The sequence below is a fragment of the Amblyraja radiata genome, chromosome 25 (genome assembly GCF_010909765.2).
Source record: "Amblyraja radiata isolate CabotCenter1 chromosome 25, sAmbRad1.1.pri, whole genome shotgun sequence".
NCBI classification, from domain to species: Eukaryota; Metazoa; Chordata; class Chondrichthyes; order Rajiformes; family Rajidae; genus Amblyraja; species Amblyraja radiata.
In genome coordinates, this window is record NC_045980.1 from 30396177 (window position 1) to 30417410 (window position 21234).

General features: G+C 39.0%; 1 protein-coding gene and 1 long non-coding RNA gene across 5 annotated transcripts in view; one reads left to right on the plus strand and one right to left on the minus strand.

The window, feature by feature from the left end:
* Positions 1-202: 202 nt before the first annotated feature.
* Positions 203-21234, minus strand: part of smtn (smoothelin) — a 177284-nt gene continuing 156252 nt past the window's right edge. The window contains exons 16-20 of one of the 4 annotated variants that reach the window (XM_033043696.1): positions 19800-19964; positions 15783-15906; positions 14961-15112; positions 11070-11235; positions 3619-3748 (exon numbers count right to left, since the gene is read on the minus strand). In XM_033043696.1, coding sequence (XP_032899587.1) covers positions 11088-11235; positions 14961-15112; positions 15783-15906; positions 19800-19964 — 589 coding nt within the window. In that variant the 3' untranslated portion in view covers positions 3619-3748; positions 11070-11087. Of the gene's footprint in view, positions 3749-3790; positions 3974-11022; positions 11236-14960; positions 15113-15782; positions 15907-19799; positions 19965-21234 lie in introns of those variants that run through there. The other 3 variants (XR_004415737.1, XM_033043697.1, XM_033043698.1) reach the window with 3 other exon arrangements.
* On the plus strand, positions 849-21201 carry LOC116987566. Its single transcript, XR_004415738.1, has 4 exons — positions 849-948; positions 3970-3977; positions 8473-8480; positions 21191-21201. It is a non-coding gene; the product is annotated as an uncharacterized LOC116987566 (long non-coding RNA).

The window sequence follows — 21234 nt, forward strand, 5'->3', positions numbered from 1 at the left end:
AGACATGCATCAATCAATAACTGCAGGCTGGTTAGCAAATGCCTGGGAAAGTTGGCCAAAGGCCACAATTCTTCTCCTCAGGTGTCCAGAAACCACTGATTTCTAAGCCAAGAATTTCACTCTTTTGAGAACAAGGAGGATAATGGATAAAGATAAATCTATTTCCAGAAACAAATGATCAAAGCTATTAAAAAAAAACCTGTAGCAAGCTTAATGCTAACTTTAATAAGAAAACATAGTCCAAATGGATAATAAAAATATACACAGACATGTACATACGCGTGGCAGTTTTTTTCATACATTACATATAGAAACATTGCACTGTTTGTTTTAATATAAAATGTGGCACTAATAGATACAGTGAATATGCATGTGATTTACAGCCTGTCCTACGTGGATTATTACAAAAACACACACGTACAATATCTTTGACAAAGAGAAACACATTGAGCAGTTTAAGTAGTTTGAAAATCAGAGCCCCGCGGCATTTGTATAAATAGTGTCAGGGATTTGAACCCTCTGCTATAGTGTGACAGAAACCGTAACATTACTTGAAATGTTTGCGTGTAATGATTTGGTTATAACGCTGGTGATTATTCTCTTGTTAGTTATAAGTGATTAAAAAAAGAGCAGACCATGGGGAACATTTGTTTTTTATTTTGTCAATGTAATTGAAGAAGCTGGGCTGAGTATTAAAAGCATTTGTGTCCAGAATGTGTATATATATATATATATATATATCGATTGACTTCAAAATAACCCATTTTCAGAGGCTGGTCACTGATGCATTTATATATTCTTCTTAGGCACTCTTGGGATGGAGAATGATTTATTTCCACTCTGGTTCGATAAATGTTTGTAGTGACTAAATGGGAACTGCAGACTCTACTACAGATGAGGCAGGAGGTGTCTGACAGAGTGGGCAGGTGAGTAGCTTGTGAGGTGCATGTAGCATGGCAATGGACGATAAATATCTCAGCATTTATGCTTACTCTTATTTTAACACTAGCAAACCAAAGGAAATCTGCTCATGGCTTATAAATATCACCAAGGTTGCACAACTCAATCAGCAAATCCTTTACAACATAATGCTAATCATAATTTCAAATTTACATAATTGTAGAATAAAAAAACTATAGTTAAACCGGACAAAAATCTTCTCAGACCCTCTCACTCCAAGAGGAACGGTGGGCAGTGCGTGTGTGGTGGCAGTCACAGGGAGTGGATAAGACAGTGTATTACAAGTGAGGTTCTCATTTATATTTTGGATGCAGTTTTTTGTCAGAATTCTTTCAGAATTTCAGATTGATCAATGTCTACAATAGTTATTTCTGGTTTGCCCTATTTACATTCTACTCTAACAGTTATATTAATTAAATGCAATCAAACTTTTTTGTGGAGGTTTAGTCTTAAACTCCATGCAGGTTTACCTTCAATAGTTTCAATATTAACTAATAAATATGTAATTAATAGTTAATTAATATTATTTAATTACTTAACATTTTAATTACTTCACATGTGGGACTGAGGATTTGTGAAGTATAATTGACAAAATAATTTGTTACTTTCTCACCTTGTATTTCTAAACTATTTCCCAAACAGATCCTAATCCAGGAATAACATAAAACAACTAAGAAATAGACGCACAGGTCATTAGAAATCTTTCACCGCCTCCACCTTGGCTAATCTTTTACCTCAGTGCCATTTTCTTGGACAAATCCCATTTCCCCCGATTGCCTTAATATCCAAATTTCCATTCACTTCTAACTTGATTATACCCAGTGACTGAACCTCCACCGCTCTCTTGGGCTTTCCAGATTCACCACTCTGGGTGAAAAATGGCTGAGCCCATATTTGACAACTGCAGATCTTGATTCTAGACATACCAGCCTGGGAATGAGCTATACCAAAGAAGCATTACAATGACATGCAATGCAAATAGAAACAGCAGCAGAGTGCAGATCTCATCATTTGCATTATCTGTCGATTTGCCAATTCCAAAGCAAAATGATCATTCTCCCACCTCCAGTACCAACCTTACAAACATTACATGTTGACACCAGTTATATAATCCTCTGATGAACCACACACTGGTGAAAAGAGCCGCAGATTGGTCAGGACACTACCATGCAGAGGAAGAAAAAGCATATGGAAACCAGGAATAGAAACCCTAACATTGAAAATCAAAGGGTAGCAATTTCTATGAGTGTTTCTTGACCTCCCACACAGTAACTAGGCAACAGATTAGCAGAAATCCAAAAGTTGCTATTCTTGATTTTTTGCAACTGTTGACAGCCTGTTCCAAAGTGGCAGTTGCATCCGAGTGTAACACTGTCCATTTCCACATGCACTTATTCAACAGCAGTCAAGGGCTATTTATAAGAGCATTAATAATGCTGCTTCTGCTGAAACAGTTGAATGGGGATGCAGTGGAAATTGATAGTTTCAAAGTAAGGTTGATTAAATTGATTCAGCCAAGTAAACTTGAGGATAGAAATCACATCAAAGAATCTTTGTGAATGGCCAATAAACGATTAATATGACCAATTAAATTTATTGAACTATATTCGATTGCACAGAAAGCTCTTCATGTTGGTTTCTGTTAAAGGTAATGACGTTCTCCATTCTTTAGTTTTTATTTTATTGCTCAATACTCAAACATGCGGCCTGCTGCATTAGTGGAATGGAGAGAATTATTTTTTAGGTTCTTTACATGTACGAGTATCAAGTGGATAACTGTGCACATTTCGGTCGAATAAAGTCAATGGAACTAAAGTAGTGGAGGTGATACAGGTCTTGGGTGATGCTCTCACACACATTTAGTGTTCATTACCAAAGACAAACATCTCTCCCTAATTTGTATTAAATTAGCCTTTTTATTATTGCTGATAGGAATACTGAAACTTTGTTTTCGGTATAACAACTAAATGCCATGTACATTTACTTTCTTCTCACCAATCATTTTTCTGCATATGGGAACGATGAAAATATAGTTTGAAAATAAATTTAATTTGTCCATTTAGAAGTTGCCTTGCAAAAATGAACACTCCACAGAATCACTGCACGCTGTGTTAGATAGATACACCAGAATGTTGACGTAATGTGCCATTTCATTTGCATTTGCCTCCTTTTACTGCTTGTAAAACTGTCTGTTGTGGAACGGGTGACTGGGGAGAGTGAGAGGTGAGACATACGGACAAAGCTACTAAATTCCAATTTAGTATTATATCTAAATTTCCTTTCTCTTATGCTGAAATCTGTTGTGCAGCCTTTACGTCTTATTTCAGTGCTGTGATATTCTGCAAAAATATACGTGGATGATTATACAATATAAAGGTTCTTTCTCGGTACATATATAAGTTTTTTTTCCTGATTTGGAAATAAAAAGTCATATGCTAGAATTCTGTATTACACAGAACACAGACAATAACATCGCCCTTGGATCTTCCACCTTGCCTGGATGCATTTAAAAGAAAGAAAATCCAAGTGTGCAAATGTAGTACATAGTGACTCATATCATGTATGTGTCTTTTGACAATTGTCTGAAAACACAGGCAAGCTGTGGATATATTTTTTTAAACAGAAAGACAAGGCACCCTGCCTTCTATCTGCCAGGTCGCGTTACTCGTACCTTCGTAGGTGATTATAAAGGGACTGGACATAGGTGAAGACGCACTTAGGATCAGGTCTTTTGCCCATTATCATCATATCTTCCACATCAATGAGAGGATCGCAGGAAGCTACCCGTCTGCAATGAGAAAATATTAAGAAAGCACATTACTCTAAAATAAACTTTTAAACTCTGTGGCGCTAAAAAAAAGTCAATTGAAATTAAAAACAATTCCTCTCTGTGTTCAGGTCTGTTTATAAATACACTAGGTTTTTTTGCCTATGACAGTGCCTTCTCTAATGTCATGTAATTGGGAAGTGAGCAAGAATATTCTCACGATTATTCTTTTTTTAATTAAGTGTCCTTTGTAATAAAGAGCATAAGAAATATTGTTCTTGACCATCAATTAGGATGCATTCCATAGCTGAACCGAATATATTTAAAAATCTATTAACTAAGCTGACAAGAGGCAAATAGTTGCTTCAGTTAGGAGGTAAAAACAGGTAACTGGGATGCCTCTTAAGTGAACAGAAAAGGATAACAATGTCCATTTTTAATGCACTGCTGAAGTATGAAAAGCCAAGCTATTTCACAGAGAGATAATCAGATATATATTAAAGCAGAGTCACAAAATATTTCCATAGTATTTAAAGTCAAACTTTGAAAGTTTGTGACTATCTGTGATGTTTACAGGCATTCAAAAACAATTGATAATTAATAAGATTTTTTTTAAACTACAAGATGTAAAGATATTTATTTACTGTTTCAATGCACAGATTTCCCAGCAATAGTACAAACCTAGAAACAAGGAACTGCAGATACTGGTTTACAAAAAAAACACAAATTCCAGGAGTAATTCACATCTCTGGCTACAATCAGGCAGAAAGGTCCCAACCCGAAACGTCACCTACCCATGTTCTCCAGAGATGCTGCCAGACTTGCTGAGTTATTCCAGCACTTTGTGTCATTTTTTTACTATTAAGAACCTGCTAGTAAGGTTATAAATTCTGGAGTGAATTAAAGTGAGACATGTTTAACAACCAAATAAACAATTTTTTCTTATTAGGATACTTTCAAATTATATTGTTACTGCAATTATTATATAGATATAGCCTGAATCAGGATTAACTTCATCAACAGAAGGGAATATTAGTGAATTGGGCATTACTCTTTTTTATAAAGTAGAAAAGTCCTGGAAGTACTCAACAGGCCAGGCACATCCGTGGTGAAACAGAATTAAAGCATAAAATTCTTAAATGCTAACTCTTTCCTCTGCAAATCTTATCAAAAATAATGACCAAACTACATGTGCCTCCAACTTAAAAGTCTTGTTAAGATCTATGTTAGTGTCTTGTGGATTTTTTAAATTGTTATTATGTTACCTAAGTCTCTCATGGTTTTACAAACCTATATAAGGCCACCCTTCATGCTTCCTCCAGAATAAGTTCAAAGCTCACTTGAAAGTTTTCCCATTGGCATTTTTTATATCATGTCATTCATTTGATAAATGACATATTTTATCAGGCACTAGTCTGATTTAATACACAAGGATTGGTCTCGTAATTAAAATTAATTGAAATTTTACTTAAGACACTAACTTTAAGAGACAACATAATAAGGTCACAGAGTTTTTGAAGCTGGAATAAAATGGAAAATGATTAATGGTATCCTCGATGTTTTCCATCCATTTTTATTTACCATTTTAGTACAATGGAATGTTGAAATAGTGAAACGATTTCTCTCCCTAATATTTCTGTGCAGAACACATTCTAGTACTTCAAGTGATTAATACTGTAGTATGGGGCCAACTGTATGGTTGATACAATTAACCATGAGAGGGAATGATAGTGCAATCCTCTTTTTAACATTCACATGCCAGCATTTCCCATCAGGAATCACTTGCTGATATTTTAGGTTCAGCAAACTAAATTATGGAAGTGAACGACTTTTTTTGATAGAAAGGTGAGACTGATAATCCAATCACTTGATAATCCAATCACTTGCAAGTCCCAGACTTCATGAGAGATCCTTGCTGACTATGCTATAACACTGGACCACTCACAACGCTAGCAATGGAACTCCAACTTCCACAAGTTTCTGAAGTTTGATTAAGCTTTTGGTCATCTGTCCTAACACCTCCTTTCATTAGATACCTTCAGAGTATTTTGTTACATTAAAAAGGACATAAAAATATAAATTATTCAACAACATTATATACATTTTCTTTTGTTTTAAAATATGTTTCAAATATTAAATCTTATTTAATGAAATGCAACTTAATATTTTATACCATGTCACAACTACTTCTGAGCAACATTTTCTACCCCAGAACACAATATATCAATACATTCTTATTCTTTCTACTCCATATAGCACAGACACAAAAAGCAGGAACAGATATGGGCTAATTGGCCCTTTGAGCCTGCTCCATCATTCAGCAAGACTATGCGTAATCCAACCTTGGCAGCAGCACCTTTCTCCCTCCCTCTCCCCATATCTCTTAACTTTTGTGTAATTCAAATATATGTCAATCTCACCTTTAATATTCAATGACTGTTTCCTCAACCCTGACAAAAGAGATTTCCCCTCAACTCAGGTCTTAAATGTGATCCCTTCTTGTGAAAATGTATCGCTGTGTTCTAGATAATCCCAAATAATCTAGATAGCCTAGAATAATTTAGTTAATCACAAAGTCTCCACTTCTTTGGAAGACACAGATTTGGTATGTTGCCAAATATCTGATCGAACTTCAGCAGGTAGTGAGCATACTGACTGGATACATCACAGCCTGGTTCAGTAACTTGAATGCCCAGAAACAAAGAAGGCTGCAGAAAGTAGTTGACATTTTCCGGTTCATCGTAGGCATTGACCACTCCACCATCAAAGGGTTCTTCAGAAGATGCTGCTTCATAGGGGCAGCTAATATCATCGAACATCCGCACCGCCCTGGCCATGCTCTCATCTCGCTGCTACCATAGGGAAGAATGTCCAGGAGCCCGAGAACTGTGATCTTCAAGTTCAAAACAGTTTCTTCCCAACAATTAGACTCCTGAACCCCAAGACACAACCTAAACCACAACTCTACCTCAGCAACAATCTATTATGGATATTGTTTTTGGTTGCACTACATATTTCAGTTTGCACTAATATGATCCAGTTACCTCACATTACTGATGAATTTATGGTGCTATTGATTATTGTATACTTATTTGTGATGTATTATATGAATAGGCCTGTAACAAGTTAAAACTTAATTGTTTCATTCCTGTAATATGACAATTGACACTTGAAGCCAAGGAGGGTAAAAGTTCTCCCAGCATCCACTTTGTCAACACCCTCAGAATCTTACATGTTTCAATAACATCACCTCTCATTCATTGAAACTCCATTGAGAGGACCCAACTTTCTAAAACTTTCATAATACACCAGCCACTGCATCTAGGTATGACCTTAGTGAACCCTTTCTGCAGTCCTTCAATGCAAGTATATTCTTACTTAAATATGGAGATCAAAACTCCAGCTGTGGTTTAACCAGTGCTGCCAAGGTCCATTAAAAACTTCCCATCTTTTATGCTCACTTTCTTTATAACAAGAGCCAAGCTTTCCTAATTAGTTGCTGTATTTGTGTGCTAACCTTTATAATTTCATATACTATGACTCACAAATCCCTTTGGACTGCAATATTTTGTAGTCCAAGGTTACGTTTCAAGAGAATGACCTTTCATCCAAAGGTTTGCATGAAAGATCATCTATCCAAAACATTAACTCTTCCCGAGGATGCTGTCGCTCTTGCTGATTACTTGACTCTTGAAACTATGATTTTTTTCATTTACTCCAGATTTCACATTCCTGTAATTATTGCCTTTGTAATTATTATCCCTCGGCAATGAGTGCAAAATAAAACATTCCTTTTAAAGTCATGATGCTCAGGATTCAAAGGAACACTGTGATCATTTCCTCACCCAAATATCACCATCTAAAGTCAGTGTTTACAGCTGACAAGTGCAATAACCTGCAAAGGTTTGGAACTGTTAGCAAATGCTCGTTAATTTACTTGACATAAAAATGTAACTTTTAATTTTTTTAGAAACATACAGTCATTAATCCCAGCAATAACAAGACGTCAGAGACTGTGGAAAATCTTTTCAATAACAAGGTTTCAGTTCGGCACTCAGTTTAGTAGCCAAGGAGACAGATGCTGCTTTACAAACAGACTGCTAAGTTAATGTAAACCTCATTTCAACACTTCCCCAATAGCTATTTTAAAGTTCAAGCCAAGATATGATGTAACGAATATATCACTGACTGCCTGCATTGTCTGGCAAGAAAATTGTATCATTTTTAATAAATACATTGGCGGATGGTCGGAAAAGGCATATGGTACGCTTGTCTTCGTCGGTCAGGACACTGAGGAAAAGAGTTGGGAAGTCATGTTGCAGTTTTATACGATGTCGGTTATGCCACGATTGGAGTAACGTGTGCCAGAAGGATGCGGAGATTTTGGAGAGGGTACAGAAAAGGTTTCCAAGAATGTTGCCTAGTTTAGAGAGTATTAGCTATGAGGAGAGGTTGGACAAGCTTGGATTGTGTTCTCTGGAGCATCGGAGGCTTAAGGGAGACCTGATACATGCAAATAAAATCATGAGAAACATAGGAAGGAAGGAAGGAAGGAAGGAAGGAAGGAAGGAAGGAACTGCAGATGCTGGTTTATGCCGAAGATAAGACACAAAATGCCTGAGTAACTCAGCGGGACAGGCAGCATCTCTGGAGAGAAGGAATGGGTGATGTTCTCGACCCGAAGCAGCACCCATTCCATTTCACCAGAGATGCTGCCTATCCCGCTGAGTTACTCCAGCATTTAGTGTCTATAGTCAGTCAGAACTTTTATTCCAGGGTGGAAATGTCAAGGACTAGAGAGCATAGCTTTAAGGTGAGAGAGGCAAAGTTTAAAGGAGGTGTGCAGGAATTTTCTTTTACAGTGAGTGGTGGATGCCTGAAACAAACTGCCGGACAAGAGGGACGAAGTGATAGTGGAGGCCGATAGGATAGTGGCATTTAAGAGGCTTTTAGAAAGGCACAAGGATATGCAGAGAATGGAGGAATGTGGATCATGTGCAGGCAGAGGAGGTAAGTTTAACTTATCATCATGTTCGGCATGGACATTGTGGACCAAAGGACCTGTTCCTGCACTCGACAAGGCAAAACCTACCTCATTTCTACGAGAGAAAAGTAAGCCGATTTTAAAAGAGGTGATCCTGCTTCATACAACACATTATAAGTTTGATCAATATATTTTTTGTAGATCCCCTGCCCTCGCCATCTTCTTTGTAAAAACCTTGAATCAACTGTATTGCCAATTTCATAAATTGGATGAAACACTCAACTAACAATGATAAAACGTTCTTCACATTTTATTTTTTTGTGACAAAGTTGCCTTTGAAATGTCGACATCAAAAGGACAAACTATTGTAGGAAATCAAAGATATCATTGCAGTTTTTAATTGAGCTTGTCTTTGGCATTTCTGGTGTGACAGGTCATAAATGATATGCTTAGACTGGCATTTTAAATATTCTACAAATATATGTTAGAAAGTGTTCCAGAGGGGTCAATAATAATCCATCACCATGTATATTTTGGAAATTAATTGTTCTAGGCATTTGCAGTTATCTTAGACAAGAATGGATTTATTTTCATCGAAGAATAACAAAGTAAAGGCCAAAATAAATGAGGCATATTAAATCAGTGAGAGAAATGTTCTTATTTTTCTAATGTTTCAATGCCAATAGTTCAAAAATAGCAACTGATTAAATGTAAACAAAATAACAAAGGCTGGTTAAGAGCCTAAGGATATAATGATCATAAATGATTTAAGATTGGTTGTCGTGGTGTTATTTATATCGGCGCCCATTACGTTAGCTCTTGCTGTTTTGTTTGAATCTTTAAAATTTTCTGTTACCAATTTCTGTTGGCTCACTCAATAAATCATTAAACGAGACTGTTCTACAAAGGTTTACAAATTGTTTGCATGCATGGAGACAGAAATGTGGACCTAATCAGACCTGTTCTTGGTATATTAAGCTTCAGAACCTGTTGAAAGCATTAACAATTTTTTTAATGCCCGTGTCAGCGCATTGTACTCCGTCTTTGAAATTTAGTGGACTAGACATGAATGCCTAGGTAACTGTATTTTTGTTCCAATATGGAATAAAAACTTGAACTGCCATTTCTACAAAGTAATTAAAAAATAATATGCAAATCTCTCTTTCTGCTTTTCTGCACATTTTCTTCAGATGTTGATTTATGCTGGAATTGTAACAAAACCAAACTGGCCATTGTTGGTGAGTAGAATGGCATGGAATACGATTTTGTACGAACGATCCAGGAAGAGCATTTGCCTCTTCAACATCAGTTCTTACCTCCATTTAGCTACTAGATTTCCCCCAAGATCCGGGGAATCAGACTAACGAGTGTTAATTTTGAAAGAGCAACAAAAGTTGGCGGATACATTTGCATTAAAACATCAGAAAAAGAAATCATTCTGCTGCACCCTTTAGACTTTTTTCTAAGAATCACCCTCTTTCACCTTGCGCATACTTTTTGCCATTCTGTCTCTTCTGCGTTCTAGCCTATCGCAGATATTTTGTGTTCATACAGTGACGTCGTTTCAAAGATAAAATACATGTGAATAAATAAATCTTCAATACCACTGGCAAGGTGTATGATTGCATTCGGAAAACTAACTTTGAAAGAGAAACCTAGAGAACAGTAGACAAAAACACTACAAACTATGATGGGCTGGAGACTGAATCATCCAGCACAATTTTTCCCTGGGTAAGGGGGAATAAATAAGAGGGTGCAAATATAGGTGCGAGGGGTATGTTTAAAGGGAACCTGAGTGGCAATAATTTTACACAGAGAGTGGTAGGTATGTGGAACGAGCTGCCAGAAGAAGTTGTAGAGGTGAGCGCAATTGCAGCATTTGAAAGACTTATAGGCAGATACATGGATAGGAATAGGCCAAATGCAGACAAATAGGACCAGCTCAGGTGGGCAATTTAGTCGGCATGGACAAGTTGGGCTGAAGAGCCTGGTGGATGGCGTGTAACTCTCTGAATCTGTACAATGACACACACTGTTGATAGCAGAAGAAATTCAGTGAATCAAGGAAGTTTTTTATCATAAATGTAAAATCATTTCTAATAGGTCATAACCCATAGCTTCATGACTATAAATAAGACATAGATCAACTGAGCCCAGCCAAATAACTTTTGCCTTTCTATGTTTTGTTTCTATCATCCCAAATAAAGAAACTTAAGAGAAACAGAGAAATAGCTTAAAAATACAAGGAGCAAATTAGAAGAAATATAAAGAATACAAAATAGTGGATAGGACAAAAAACCTCAAATTTTACCGAAGATTACGAAGACCTACATTTCTAAGTCAGATAAGGACTCTCACCCTTCACTCCGTTAATCCCTAGGAGGAGGCTTTGGTTTTAACCAGACCCTTCTGCACCAGACTTCGATAATATTCCTGAATGTATGTGTAAACACATTTCCAGTCCGGCTCCTTCATTCGCACCATATCTTCCACATCGAGTAGCTGCGCACAGTCTGCATACTTCCTATGGGGCCAGAGAGAGGATCAAACAAGAAAGGAGACGGGACACAACAGGGTTCAGAAGGAGAGAGGGAGAAAATGCAAGAAAACAAAAGAAAACATAAATTACATTCATTCAGTGACATACACAGTACAATGAACAAAAAAAAACATGCTTCATGATACACAACAGCAATAACATTGTGCTCAATACAAATTGACTGAACATAGAATGTTGCACACAGAACATAGTAACTACATCAAAAGCAATGATTCCAATGGGGAAAATGTGTAACTCACTGAAGAACATGTATAACATTTACATGTGCATTAACAATGATAGTGCACGAAAGACCAACAAAGGTGGTTAATTAATTAAAAGTTTTGGATACTAAAGAGCATTCTTTGGAATACGAAAATAGTGGCAAAATGAATTTGAGATCAATTCTCTCTCCACAAGTTGCACAGTGGTATCCAATAGAAAGCTCTCAAGGCAAAACAAAAACCCAAATCAACATGTCGCTGTGACCTCATAATTTAGAATGTGAGACTGTATCAGTGTCAGTTCCAGTGTTAGCTTATTCTCTTCTTCAAACTAGACTAATAAACCCCAATTGTTCAAGCAGACACATGGTGGAGCAGAATTAGATGAGCACCATGCCATTCAGTCTACATGTGGAAAGCCAAGTATAGGTGGGCAATTTTTATTTTCACAGAGGGAGAAACAAGCAAAACCCTGAACACGGTGCACATATTTGGCCATGCAGAAACAAGACACAAATATAGTCAGAGAGTGGAGAGGGATACAAAAGGAAGAGAGAGAGCGAGAGAGAGAGAGAGAGTGGGGAGAAAGAGAGGGATGAGAGGAAGGGGGGCAGAGAAAGAGAGAGAAATTTAGGGAAGACATAGAGGTAGAAAGTGTGATTTTGGATTGCAAAGCTTATATATTCATTCACAATTCAGTAGGGCTCCCTTGAGGAAATAAAGATGTAGTGAAAATGATGCTATATCCTAAGAGTCAATGATTTCAAGAAGGATACAAATAATAACATTTTATGGAAAGGCAAGATCCTCAGTTAATGCTGAAAGCTTACAGCAGGTTATCCTGTAAAGATTGTTTCGGCACATGGCAAGTAGCTTGGTTAAAAATTCAAAAATAAACTTTCATTACCTGTGTTTTTTAATAAAATAAAGATGATAATAATAAAATCATGCTCACAACATATGCACTATACCTACAAACTCAGAACATCTATCACCTAAGATAGCAAAGGCAACAGATTGCCACCACTTGCAAGTTCTTCTCCAAACTAGAAACCATATTGTCTGAGAAAGACATCTCTAATCTTGGTAGTAGTAGCAAATATTCAATTGGATGAAAAAGTAAAACACTCATCAAACAGGACCTTGAGCCCCATCTTACCACAAGGAGACTCCTCAAAACTACATTTTACTTTTTAGACCAGAGAAGGCCATTCCGCATATCAGGTCCATGGCAGCTCTCAACAGGGCAATTCAATGTCCCATTACCCCCTCCTTATTTCACCCTTGGCCCTTTCATGCACTGTAGGATAATTTACAGTGGCCAATTAACCTACCAGCACACCTTTGGAATATGGAGGAAACCAGAACACCCATGGACACATGCAATCTTATGGAGAACATGGAAACTTCACACAGACATGATCGGAGGTCTGGATCCAGCCCAGGTTCCTGCAGCCATGAGGCAGCATTGTTATCAGCTGTGGCACTGTGCCGCCAATTTATCCTATTCCAATTAATCAATGTGGGGCCTTAGCTTGAATATGATTTCTTACATCCCAAGAATGATTGAAAACAAACGCAGAACTCCAAATGGCCAGTCAACTTCTCAAGCTGTGCTTATTGTAAAGCTTAGCGATCATATATATTAAGTTTAATAGGGAACTGCAGATGCTGGAAAATCGAAGGTAGACAAAAATGTTGGAGAAACTCAGCGGGTGAGGCAGCATCTATGGAGCGAAGGAAATAGGAGACGTTTCGGGTCGAGACCCTTCTTCAGACATATTAAGTTCATTAGCAATAAATAGGGCATGTTTATATTAGTTGCAGAACATATTTTGGGATCCCAGTAAAAATAATTGTGTGCCATTTCCAGTAATATTGTAAAATGCTATCTTAAAAACTTCCTGAAGGAGCACCACAAACCATTACGGAAAGAAAAAGGAATAAAGGAGATAAAATTCAATAATAATGAATGAGCTCACTATTAAAGGGCAGCACGGTGGCGCAGCGGTAAAGTTGCTGCTTGCAGCGCCAGTGGCCCGAATTCAATCCTGACTACGGGTGCCGTGTGTACAGAGTTTGTATGTTCTCCCCTTGACCACATGGGTTTTCCCTGTGTGTTCCACTTTCCTTTCACATTCCAAAGACGTACGAGTTTGTAGGTTAATTGACATTGGTAAAAATTGTAAATTATTCCTAGTGTATAGGATAGTGCTAGTGTATGAGGATCATTGCTCGGCTCAGACTCAGTGGGCCAAAGGGTCTGTTTCTGCGCTGTATCTCTAAAATGACAACACATTTCACTGTACCAATTGGTACATGTGACAAATAAATGTATCTTGTATCTTGTAAGTCATTTCTGCTAAATTCTAATTGACATTTGTACTACAACAATTCCTATAGATAATAGGAGTGCAGATCAGTACAAAAATCAGACCATAATAGACACAACACATGCAATAAAATAATTAATTACCAAAATTACTGTAAGTATTTTGATGAGGGTTGACCCACATGATGAGGATTACTTTTCCCTAATGCACACTGATATCAGAAAGGGAGTAGAATCTTTGATCAGTAGAGTCTCGGTAAGACAACATGTGTTACTGCACACTGGCCCACATGCATATTGTGCAGTATCTTTTTGAATACAGCAAATGAAAATCTGAGCTCGACTGTTATGTTTATTCATGTAAGATTTATAGGTTATTCACGCAATCACAAGGTAGATGGCACATCTTGGCTGGCAGATGTCAAACTTCTATTAGCATTCACTAACACCATGTCAGCAACCACATAAATCCGGACCAACATCAGTTAGACATTCTTTTTTATAGCATCCAGTGTACTCACTGGTAGCTCACGTGATGCTGAATGCTTATTAGATAGCATCACAATCAACAAATCCGATACAGATACTGCCTTTTCGTGGAGGTAAATGAGGTTGATTGTGACTTTATATAAACAGGTGAGTTGCCTGCTTTAAAAGGAAACTTCAATATTTAGCTTAATGTTGCCAAATGCATTATAAAAACATCCATCTCTTGTTGAATATATTGCACCAGCAGGGAACACCAAGATTGCTTCACATCTGTGGTAAAATCATTGCAGTATGTTCCATAGGCAGAAGTTATTTGAGAAGGTGTGCAGCTCCATGAAGGAGCAATGTTATTACATCTGTTACATAGGAAGTGGCTGTCCAGTATCTTAATTTCCAGAAACTCACATAGAACTATTCTCACAATGTTACAGGGCATCGTTATTTACTTTTCCAGAGCAGCACCCAAAAAATCCATTCTTCTTTCCAACTGGGTCATTTTACAAATAAATATTACAAATTAAGATTCTGTAAGGTTTATTATTTCATGAGTAATTTTGTTACCATACTTTCAACATACAATGAGGCCCTTGATAGTTAATGCCAAAAATAGCCAGTCATAAAGTTAAGTTAATACAATGCATGAAAAGTCAAGGCATGATACCTACTCTGCCATTGTGAATGCCACCTCGAAGTTGTGCCTGGGGTTGTTGGGTTTCAGTTCTGAGTAATCAAAGGTCTCAGGGAAGAAGTTATGAACCAAGGCACAGAAAGCCATCCCATCGTTCCAGCTGGAGGAGAAGTTCTGGATAGCCACGTGCTGATGAATAAGATCAAATGTTAGCATGATGTGAACAAGGGATCAGTTGCTTTGTGCTTCCATATTATTGCACACAGAGTGTATCAGAACACAAAATGCCATCCACATTACTCTCTTTGAAGACCTTCCATACAAAACAGTTTGATTTATAGTCTGCTTGATCTGTTGAGATTTCCAGCATTTTTGTATTTGATACAAAAAGACTTAGTTAATTAGCAGAAATGTCCCTCTTTGTTATCTGCTGTAATTGGGCTTGGTAAATTCCTTTGCTATTTTAATAAAGATGTTATCAAGATAAATGTAGAGATCTGTATTAACTTGTCCGTTGGCTTGTTACCAATTAAATATTATGCATCTTCAATCAAAATGGCAAGAGGATCGAGAGTACAAAGACATTTTTCCTCTGATGACTGAAGATTTAAAATGAAAAGATTGTCAGAAGTTAAACCACTGAGGAAGACTGAGCGGCTGGGTCAATTGATCAGAATGTCGTGGGAATAGAGGAACAACTTTGGTAAATAGTTATGTTATGGAGGTTTCGTGATCTATCTGCATTGCAAAATAGGATATCGGTATTGAATGACCAATTCCTTATTTATATTCTAATCCTGTACCTTTCCCTTGGTAGAAACTGAATATTTCTCTGATAAGGTGGAGTTTGCATGCCTACCTCATAGCCACGTGTCTTGGCTCTACACCAGTCGAGTAGCATCTGCTTAATACTATTAGCATTCGGTACACCACAGCTTGAAGATCTCTGAATTCTCACTTTGGAAAAAGCTGGATTTCCAGGACTGAAATATCGAGGTAAAAGTTAATTATAATTATTATCGATAAATAAAATAGTCAGACTTCTGATATATCCCCCATAATGTCTACTGGGGAAATACTTCAGAACATAAGCAATAATGCATTCACACAAATAACACTTCAAGAGTAACTGTAAAAACAAGAAAAATACAATTTGTATATACACACAGTGAACTTTTATAGTGAACTGTTGCCTATTATGGTGTTTACTGAATACTACATTTACATATCTGTTGTGCTACTGCAAGTAATGTACTGCAATGTTACATTTTGGGACATATGACAATTAAACACTCTCGACTCTTGATTTCAGCAGGGCAAATTGCCAATGCAAACAATTTTATTGGGTTGGCAAGTCTTGTAAGATTATGTGTGCATTCAAAAATACTGATCAAAGGACATCGTCCTGCATTTCTTTAAATGCATCTGTTCAGAAATGTAGGATTTCTGTGTGGCAGATATTCTATCAGGATCTCTCTTAATATGTAGCAAGCTTGTTTGTATTTCTGTTGAATTTTTCTTTTTTCATGGTTTGGGAAACAGTCTGGGACCAGGTAGTTGTCAGCTGTATTTACTGGGATTAGGAGAGATTTGGAAGGGAGAGAATGTATTTGCCGACAATGCAGGAAAAATAAATCCTTCTTTGGTAAGGCCAAAGTACGTCAGTAATTATTAAACCGTTTTTCTGCTTTATCATACCAGATAACATCAGAAATAGAGACAACAGAAGCTGTATGCAGTAAAACTCGGATAACCCACTTTCAGTCTCTTCAGAACTCCAGATGATTTGGCATCTGGCTCATCAGATAATGTTTCCCACACTCCTCCAAACATCACCTGGGCCTCATTCATTTATCAGAAGTGGAGGATAAAGATATTCTTGACTTCTGCCAAAGAAGTGTCAAATGTGGTATAACTCAAAAGGCAGCTTGTAAGGATCTTGTGGCGAGGCCTGTGAAAGTGAGCGTGACCTGTCTCTCATTACGTGAGAAGTGCAGGCACTTGGATTTCTTGTTACGAGCGGTTTAACTAACAAACCACAAATCTTGGGAAATTCGCAACTTTTGATTTCACTTCAGTGAGTTGGACTGCCAGAAAAACAGATCAAGGGTACACAAAATTCTAGCACAAAGAGACTGGCACAAACTCAGTCAGAGACATGCACAAGATCAATTAATGACATTTTAATGTGCTTATCATCTGTGCAGTGCTTACTTTCAAAACCAAAGTATTGCATGGTTGAAATAGATTAAGTGAAAATGGGAAAAATGGGTTCAGTAAACTGAGACTAGGAATAATGGACTAGGAATAATAAATTCAATTTTTTTGTTCCAGATTAAGAAACTAGCAAAGATAAAGTAGCAAAAGGATTTGAGAAGTCAAATAAAATCAAATATACCAATAATCTACCTCTACTCCGGATCTCTGCAACTCATTCCTCCACTTTTTCGCTGATAAAATCAGCACCATCTATCAATCTTTATCCCCTGTACCAGACTCCCCAGCATCTACTCCACCACCCTCCTTTCAACATCTCCACTGACCTCCTTACCCCTCCTCCACACTGCTTCCTCTCCCAGTTTGACCTGGTCACCCCTACTGAAATCTCCAAACTCATCAGCTCTTCCAAACCCACTACCTGCTCCCTCGACCCTCTCCCCACTCCCCTGCTGAAGTCCTGCCTCCCCGTTCTCTGCCCCTACCTCACTAATCTCTTCAACTCCTCATTGTCCCAAGGAATTGTCCCCTCCGCTTTCAAAACTGCTGCTGTCACACCAATCTTAAAGAAACCTGGTCTTGATCCCTCCTCTCTCATTAACTACCGCCCAATCTCAAACCTCCCCTTTCTTTCAAAAACCCTGGAGCGTATCGTTGCGGCACAACTTCATTCCCACCTCCTTGCGTATAACCTATTCGAACCCCTCCAATCTGGCTTTCGCCCCCTCCATAGCACAGAAACTGCTCTCCTCAAAGTCCTCAACAACCTCCTCACCTCTGCTGACACTAGTTCCCTCAACATCCTCATCCTCCTCGACCTGAGTGCAGCCTTCGATACAGTGAACCATAACATCCTGCTTACCAGACTTGGGGACCTTGGCATAGAAGGTTCTGCACTCAGCTGGCTCTGTTCCTACCTTTCCAACAGATCCCACTTCATCTCTCTCCATAACCACACCTCTGCTACAGCCACAGTCACTCAAGGCGTTCCCCAAGGCTCCGTACTCGGCCCCCTCCTCTTCATCATCTACATCCTCCCCCTTGGTCAGATACTCCGCCACTTCAACCTGGACTTCCACTGTTACGCTGATGACACCCAGATCTACCTCTGCACCAAATCCCCCCACAACCCCCCCCCCCCTCTCCCATATCAACTCCTGTTTGTCAGTTATAAAAACCTGGATGCAACATAACTTCCTCAAACTCAACAGCGATAAAACAGAATTCCTCCTCATAGGCTCCAAATCCACACTCAGCAAAATCAATAACCCCACTCTCACCATCGACGGCACCACTGTCTCCCTATCTCCCCAGGCCTGCAACCTTGGCGTGATCTTTGATTCCACCCTCTCCCTTGAGCCACACAACCGCCATGTCATTAAAACCTCCTTCTTTCACTTCCGCAACATCGCCAAAATCAGACCCTCTCTCACACCTCCCACTGCTGAAAGACTCATCCATGCCTTCATCTCCTCCCGACTGGACTACTGCAACTCACTTCTCCTTGGCATCAGCTCCACCTACATCAACCGACTCCAACTGGTCCAGAACGCAGCCACCCGACTCATCATCCACACCAAATCCTGGCATCACATCGCTCCAGTCCTACAAAATCCTGGTCCTCACCTACAAAGCCCTCCACCATCTGGCCCCCCCCATATCTCACTGACCTCCTCTCCCCCTACCAACCCTCACGGTCCCTCAGATCCACATCAGCCAGTCTCCTCTCCATCCACAAGTCCAACCTCCGCAGTTTTGGGGACAGAGCCTTCTCCAGGGCAGCTCCCAGGCTCTGGAACTCCCTCCCCCAACTGATCCGCAATTCCGTGTCCCTTACCATCTTCCAGTCCCGCCTCAAGACCCATCTCTTCACCTCTGCCTATCCTTAGCCCCACGTCCCCCTCCCTTTTCATCTGTGCTTGAATTGCCTCATATTGTGTTTTGAATTGAATTCTGTCTTTAATTTGTGTACTAGTGATGTCTCTACTATTTATTTCATTCCGCTTACATGTTTTTCCTCTACTTGCTAAATTTTTGTAAGGTGCCCTTGAGACTCTTGAAAGGCGCCCATAAATAAAATGTATTATTATTATTAATAATCATACACAAAAGGATTTTGAGAGGCTAACAAAACATTGAGTTTTATTGCAAGGAGACCAGAAAATCAAGTGGTGAAACTTTGCCTCTGGATCAGAGCCTAATCAGTTTTGTTTACATGTGGATACTGTAACTTACTGCAGGAAGGATGTATTCACCATGGAAGGGACTATCATCTGGAACCAGCTGTATGAACCTGAGCAGATATTTCCTTCAGTAGATTAGATTGAAGGGTGAAATATTTGAACACTAAAAGGGTGTAGATACGAATAAATTATTTTCCCTGGTTCAAGGAAATGCAAATGAAAGGAAGATAAACTAAAAATTAAGACAATGCCATTCAGAGGCAAAATCAGAATTCACTATTTCATATACAACATGGTTAAAGTATGGAACGTTTGCTCCGAAAATACTGGGGTTGCTGTGATAATAGTGGGTTTCAATAGACAATAGGTGCAGGAGTAGGCCATTCGGCCCTTCGAGCCAGCACCGCCAATCAATGTGATCATGGCTAATCATCCACAATCAAGTATAATGTAGTAGTTTTTGTTGAGTGTCCTACCTTCCACCTTCTTTTTCTAGTTTCTCAATCAGTGCTTTCCGTGCCTGTGATCCTGAAGTTCGTGGAAGTGTTTGTGACCTCAACACCTCTTTCCGTTTCTCAGCCTGTTTCCTCTCAAGTGCTAATAGACTGCTGGATCTTGCGTCATCTTCTCTGTCAAAAACACTGAAAAGCAAACCATAACATTCATTGAACTCCCAATTGCAGAGCACTGCCCTCCCACTTTGGCAATGACAGGACCTCTGGCACTGAAATAAACAGAGGGCCTTTGATTAATAGACTGGTTACTTGATTAGCACTATCCTACAAAACACCAAATTGATACAATGCTTTTGATTCTCCTGTCTGAACATAGAGAGGAAAATAACGTTGAATTATGAAAAAGACAGCCATTTTTGCTGTATGCTGCCTGCTGCTGTGCTGTGAACCTGGTAAAAAACTGTACTCACCCCGTTTCTGCTTGGTGCTCAATGCTTCAATATCAATGGTTCAATGGTACTTTATTGGCACATGGATCAAGGTACAGTGAAATTCCTTTTTTGCATACAATTCAGTAAAAATCCTTACTATATGCTGCCAGGATCCTGGTGCAAACCCCAGACAGAGACGCTGGTCACATGTTGCCTTACTGGGAATCAGGATGCAGGGATTCTGGTGTGAAGCCATAGCTGGTATGTCTGCAGCAATTAATTATCTATGTCTCTGTCTGCGAGAGCCTGTATTGTTTAGGCTAGGGAGAGTGGTGCAGGCATGCAGCCGAGATGTGGGATTGCTCCCTGGCCAGCATGGTGAGCATGGTTCACTGCTGCAGAATGGAAATACATAGAGAAATCGATGGGCTGGGGAGAGTTGTGCACGCAAAAAACAAAGGGGGAAGAGGGGTGGCAGAGTGGCGCAGCGGTAGAGTTGCTGCCTTACAGCGCCAGAGACATGGGGTCAATCCTGACTACGGGTGTAGTCTGTACAGAGTTTGTATGTTCTCCCTGTGACCATGTGAGTTTTCTCTGGGTGCTCCAGCTTTCTCCCACACTCCAAAGAAATACAAGATCATAGGTTAATTGGCTTTGGTAAAACTGTAAATTGTCCCTATTGTGTAGGATAGTGCTAGTGCTCAGCGCGGACTCAGTAGGTCAAGCAACCACACCTATCTCCCCAGCCTACCCAACCCCAGCCCACAACAGCGGCGTCTCCACACTGAGCCATATGCAATTCATTGCTGCAGATGTTCCAGCATAGTGCAGAGATTTGTGCCAGGTTCCTAGCACCCAGGTTACTGGCACAGTAGTGCAAAGCAGCAGGAAGGACAGGGAGTCACACTGGATATCTGGCACGCAGGTTCCCATGCACCAATGGAAAGATCTATGGCTTGCACCAGGTTCCCAGTACAGCAGCACTGCAAGTAACGCTATTATATTTGTAATGCTATAATGATCCC